The sequence below is a fragment of the Tamandua tetradactyla genome, chromosome 6, assembly GCF_023851605.1.
Source record: "Tamandua tetradactyla isolate mTamTet1 chromosome 6, mTamTet1.pri, whole genome shotgun sequence".
Classification (NCBI taxonomy): domain Eukaryota; kingdom Metazoa; phylum Chordata; class Mammalia; order Pilosa; family Myrmecophagidae; genus Tamandua; species Tamandua tetradactyla.
Window position 1 is genome coordinate 117,096,549 of NC_135332.1, and position 6,000 is coordinate 117,102,548.

The 6,000-nt window shown below is 38.0% G+C and overlaps 1 protein-coding gene across 2 annotated transcripts in view; it reads left to right on the plus strand.

The window, feature by feature from the left end:
• RDH10 (retinol dehydrogenase 10) overlaps positions 1 to 5,361 on the plus strand; it is a 28,499-nt gene extending 23,138 nt beyond the window's left edge. For both annotated transcript variants that reach the window (XM_077166998.1, XM_077166997.1), the window contains exons 3-6: positions 182 to 280; positions 1,541 to 1,686; positions 3,093 to 3,224; positions 3,319 to 5,361. In XM_077166998.1, the coding sequence (XP_077023113.1) occupies positions 182 to 280; positions 1,541 to 1,686; positions 3,093 to 3,224; positions 3,319 to 3,442 (501 nt within the window). In that variant the 3' untranslated portion in view covers positions 3,443 to 5,361. The remainder of the gene's footprint in view (positions 1 to 181; positions 281 to 1,540; positions 1,687 to 3,092; positions 3,225 to 3,318) is intronic.
• Positions 5,362 to 6,000: the final 639 nt, after the last annotated feature.

The following is a 6,000-nucleotide window of genomic DNA, read 5'->3' on the forward strand; positions in this document are numbered from 1 at the left end:
CTGAGTGAACCAACTCTTAAAGGACCCTCTCTCTTTTTAGTAAATACTAAGTATTTTTAAGTAAATTGGGAAATAAAATATTTTGTGGGTAAAATTGTTTTGTAACCTTGGATTGGGTTTTAGACGAAACTCATGATATCAGTTGTAAAATTTGACATTTACTTTTTTTTCCCTCCCCCAGACCACTAAGGCTTTTCTTCCTACAATGCTGGAGATCAATCATGGTCATATTGTAACAGTTGCAAGTTCCTTGGGATTATTCAGTACTGCTGGAGTTGAGGTTTGTCAGATATCAAGCTTCTCCTTCATTCAATTGGTTTATCTTGTGATGAACACACCACAATCCTAAGAATAACACCTGCTATCCACACAGTTCACAGAAGTCTATGGAAGCACTCTACCTGTGTGCTGCTTGTAATATGTTCTGCTGTAACCCAAGGTAGAAGATTGGACCCACTGATAGCTGCTAAAATGGAACTCTACCACTAAGCCTTAAAGGCACTTATACTTATTTGACAGACAGAAGCAAAGTAGTAGATGGGGCAGACCTCAGGAGGCCCCTCTTCATGAGCGTTTCTCTTGGTGGTGGTAGGTGGTACGGGGTCAGGAGTGGACGGTGGAGTGTGGTGCCAGTCCTGTAGGCAACAGATGAATGAAGGCCCAAGGCTGACATTCTGTTTTGATAAGCTTGCTAAAAGTGAACTGTTTTGTGTTAGCTCGTCAGATGTCATGGTTGTGGCACATGTGAGGTGTTTGTTCTGCCTTGTAAATTTGCAGAAATAAACATTGAAAGAACTGGGTTAAATCAAATCCTGTTCTTCACCATATTCAAATTGTAAAGCATCTGTGTGTGCATAGTTCTGTGCTCTGTCCTGTAGGTGCCTGTAGCATAAAATTGAAAACATTACTCCATGCAAATATGCAAAAGAACACAGAATAGAAAGCTGCTGCATTCAGGTGATTTATATTTCCATTCCTAAATTTAAAGTTCGGTTATGGAGAAGAATTTATATTCTATACCATGGGTCCTTGGGTTAAGTTCTAGTTTAAATTTACAAGATATAGTTATTTTCATTTTTACATCACCCTAAAAAATAAGTCAGATCGTAACAACTTATAGCCTAAGCTAGACTTGCCCTTGTTCTCCTAGCATTAATTTAAACAAACTGGTTTTTCAGCCCTTTGACTGAACAGGAGGCCATTTGTAAATTTCCCAGACACTTCAAAGTGAAGTGTCTTCATTTTTAACTTCAGCTTGTTAGTTTTCATAGAATCCTTTGTGGTAATTCCCCAAAGTAATATGGTACTTGGTTGATGTAGCAAAAAGTGTTCATCTGTTTCTGCTGTTGCTTTGAAAATATTATTTCTGCACTGAACCACATCGGATATCAGTGTTTTAAAATGGTTTCCTTTTCTTTGCTTAGTCGCCTGTAACTTTTTGTATTAAACAACTAATCAAAGCGACAGAACCAGGGAAGCTTCAGTTGGTCAGGGGCTTGTGAACATTCTTGCTATTTCTGTTCTTTCCTTTCTAACTCAGGATTACTGTGCCAGTAAATTTGGAGTGGTGGGTTTTCATGAATCCCTGAGCCATGAGCTAAAAGCTGCCGAAAAGGATGGAATTAAAACAACATTGGTTTGCCCTTACCTTGTAGACACCGGCATGTTCAGAGGCTGCCGAATCAGGTCAGTAAAACCAATCTTTCCTCTGATAAAAAGCTGTTTTAAAAATCATCCTTCTGTACAGAGAGGCCATCTGAAATTGGATCTTCAGAAATAGGCAGTCTTGCATTTTTGACTATCATTTGACAACTAACCTGTAGTTTGCATTGGTCAAGGTTTGTAAAATTAGGGTACATAGAATGATAAGTGAGGGACTGAGGGTTTTCCTTAGGAGCTACTTCTTTAGGAGATATTTCTATTGTTTCCATGTAATAAGACTTCTGAATATTACACTCCAGATTTGGGAACCTCCTTTTTACAGAAAGAATATATAACTTTATTCACTCCGACAGGATGAGAAAAACCATTTATATTTACTAAAAATGAAATAAAATGCCACACACTTTGAAAGGAGGCATGTGGGAATATAAATGTCAAATTACATCTGACTTGAGCTTAGCAGAATAAACAAAACTGACTCATTAAGAGGATACTTGTGAAGACATGCTTACTTTGAGCTCTTTGCTTGGTTGGATTTAGAAGGCAAAGGAGCCATTCTTAACATATATTGAACCTGAATATCCAGTGGAGTAGGTGGAGGGTGACTTATTGCCTCCACTCTTGAAATGGAAACCGTGGGGTTGAGTAATTCCAATCTCACCCAACTCTGCGTGTGGACAGGGGTGAGTGAGGGGTGGGGGAGGGTTGGTTTGGTTTTGTTTTTATTTCTTACAGTGGTTTGGCTTTTATCTCAGATACTTAGGAACCAGTTCCTGAAGGTCTTAAGTTCTGTTTGTTATCTAGCAGAGCAGCAGGTGCAGGTGTCCGAAGCTGTGGTAGCACAACAAAAAGTAAAGGGAATAATTGTATTATTAGGTATTTCAACATGTAACTTAATTAATTAAACTGAAGGTTTATTTATAAATACTTCATTTCAGGGACCCCTAGAGAAAACGCCTCAACTTTCCCTATTCAGGCATTCTGCACACTTTATAACTGACTTTTATTTCACTCAGAAAGGTTTCAGTGTTCACACACAATTATTTAAAATGCATTTAATACAAGCTCAGCATCTTGTTTGGGTTTACTATTTGTGATTCCAAACACCCTCTCTCCTTTTCCCATCGAAAACCAAAAATAATTTGTCATACATCTTGATGCATTTTTTAAGTAACTTTTTCATTTTATGGGAAAGCAGCCAGGTTTTGCTTCTTTTTTTTCCATAACATGTGTTCCATACTATGCAAAGAAAGTGTGTGGTTCATAGTAGGAAATTTTGGAAAATGCAGAAAAAGCACCATGAAGAAAATAAAATGGGCCCCAAACCCCACCACACAGATAACGTCACTATTAATGCTCTGATGTATATTTCCCGTCTTCCCTATTTTGTGTTAATGTGTCATCTCATTTTTTTGATCTCTGACTTCCAGGAAAGAAATCGAGCCTTTCCTGCCCCCCCTGAAGCCCGACTACTGTGTGAAGCAGGCCATGAAGGCCATCCTCACCGACCAGCCCATGGTCTGCACGCCCCGGCTCATGTACATCGTGACCTTCATGAAGAGGTAGCTGAGGGGTCCCCTCCCCGGGCCCTCCCACGCCTGCCCCACTAACGTAACACGGGGCTCCTTGCTAACGATTGTGACTTTCCTTTTTCAGCATCCTCCCTTTTGAAGCAGTTGTGTGCATGTATCGGTTCCTAGGAGCGGACAAGTGTATGTACCCCTTTATTGCTCAAAGAAAACAAGCCACAAATAATAATGAAGCAAAAAACGGAATCTAGAATCTTTTTGTACAGAATATCATTTGTATCAGAAGACGATCAAAATGTTTCAATCCAGTACACAATCAGCATTACTGACTTTCTCTGGATTCTGAACCCATGTTGACTTTTTGTTTTTTTAATCGACTTTTTAAAAAAATAAAGTGTAAATTAACTGACTAGAATATTTGGAAAATGTGATCAGCCTACGTGAGCTTAGGTTGTCGCCCACGGGGCCCTAAAACCAGTTAGATCTTTAGACATGCACTGTGTGATATCTTCAGACTATCATTATAATTTTTTTTTTAATGAGCAGAAAGTCTAGAGATAATAACTACAGTGTGTTTCATGCGTGTGATTTTTTCTTAGTTCTTATAGAGTTTATTAATTCTTGTAATTAAACTCTAGCCCATTGACATCCTTGCTATATTTTCTCATGTTTTCTAAGTTTCAGTTTTTGCGAAGCCTGCGTGGCTTTTTCATGATGTTTGTTCAGCTCTTTTAAAAAGTGATTTTGAAATCTCCATCAGTTTGAAGTAATTGGTGTTTGGGGTAAAGGCAATCAGATCTCTTTCTTAAAGTCATAATAGCTAAAGTATTAACTGAATTTTTAATTTTATCTTTGAAATATTTCATTAAATATCTATCATTCTGGGGACCTATTACCCCCAAAACACCATACATTTTCTACCTATGAATTTTGCTGCATACAGAAAGTGCCCTTTCCTCAGGAAATTGCTGTTTCATTTCTTTGTCTGGACTCTTTATCTAGAATACATAACAGCTCTGCAAAGAAACAGTTTCTAAAAATGGGAACTTCTACATTAAAAAGTCCCCATTTTTGTGCCAACTATGAAAATCGAGGGGGGAAAATCTTATTCTATGGAGTATGTATGGAAGGGTGTAAAGATTCTTTTGAAAGTTTTATTCACATTGTAGAACAGCAAATGACATTTTTACAGTATTTTTTTGTAAAGCAAACTATTTTGTGCCTTGAATTTGGTATATGTGTATTAGTGAAACATTGTAAAAGTGAACTTCTACCTCTGTATCTAAATGTATACCATCCACTTGTAAATTACTATGAACTATTATGTGATTGCTTTTTTTTTTTTAAGAATGTCTTGTTTAAATAGTGACCAATGTTTAAGGGTATTAAAATAAGCCAACTTTTACTAATTAATTGGGAACTTTTATAAGGACTGATTAAATTTAAAGAATTAACTTGCATACAACTCACTGTGTGATTATTAGTGATCAACAATGTTATAAGAAAAATCATTGTGTGGTTTTTTTCCCATGACATATCCTGCCTTACTTACAGAAGAATGTTTGAATGGGATAGTATTTGGGAACAGAAATTAACAGCTTAGGGTGCCATACACTCAAATTTCTAGTGTTAACATCTATTTAGACACTGTCATGGGCTTGTTTATACCAGAAGTGGAAAACTAGAAAGGATCCCACTACCTGTGGGTTAATTTGGCTGTACATGTATCCACATGTAGAAATAGTCCTGGCTCACTGCTAGTGTCCCCCAAAGCTGGTCTTAAGGAATAGCGTCATTATATGTTTGTATTTCTCTTTATAATTAACCAAACCTGAGGTCATTAACAATTGAGGTACTGGCTGCCTGCTAATTTTCAATTATGGATTAAAATAAAGACTTTGAAGTAGTCGCTTAACCATGTTGGGTGAAACACATTCTCAGAGGTTATCCAGGACTGCCTGGGAATCATCCAGGAGCACACTCAAGCCACCCTAAATGAATCTATTCTAATTTAATGTCCCATTTATCACCCTTAAGACTAAGGAAAGTCATCTTTACATTTAATTTTATTGTCATGTTTTGTAATTTAAGCCTGTTTCTGTTTTTGTTTGTTATTACCATTATGAGGTTGTTCATCTCTAAGTTCAATAAACCTAACTCATTTAACTTTTATTTTTCGTAGAAGTCTTTGATTCCCTTTTCCCAGTCCTGTTTAATTACTTCTGTTCCTCTCCCTTGAATGTTGTCCAAATTCTCTTTCACGTTGTTAGCTGTGGAGTTAAAGCATGTTTAGGACTGCAAGATCCCTACATGCTGAATTTCTTCATCCCAGTACCACATTCATTATAATGCTACATTGCTAATTTGGGTTTTTTTTTTTAAACATGAATCCTCTTCAAGTCAAGCCTGCGTACTTGTGGTGACCACTTACATAATTGCCAATGTTACTTTTCCTACTGACCGTCCACCTACTGCTTGCCCCCACCTGGACGTTAACGCTGGCCTGGAATGCGTTCTCTCTGCTGTCACCAGGCCCATTCATGGGAACGCTCGGGGCCACTGGACCCGAGGTGGACTCCCTGCCGAGTGCCTCTTCTGTCCCCCAGCTGGTACTGACCTCCTCTCTCTAACCTTTCAACCAACTCGAGGATAATCATATTGAGTGGGACCCGGGAATCAAAAGTTTTGAAGCCAGGCAACGATAAATTCCAACTATTGTTTCCCCCCTTGATTTACCAGGTCTGCTACTCTGTCACGAAAGATTAGATTAACTTGACAGGATTGAACTACATAAAGCCAGGCTGGCTTT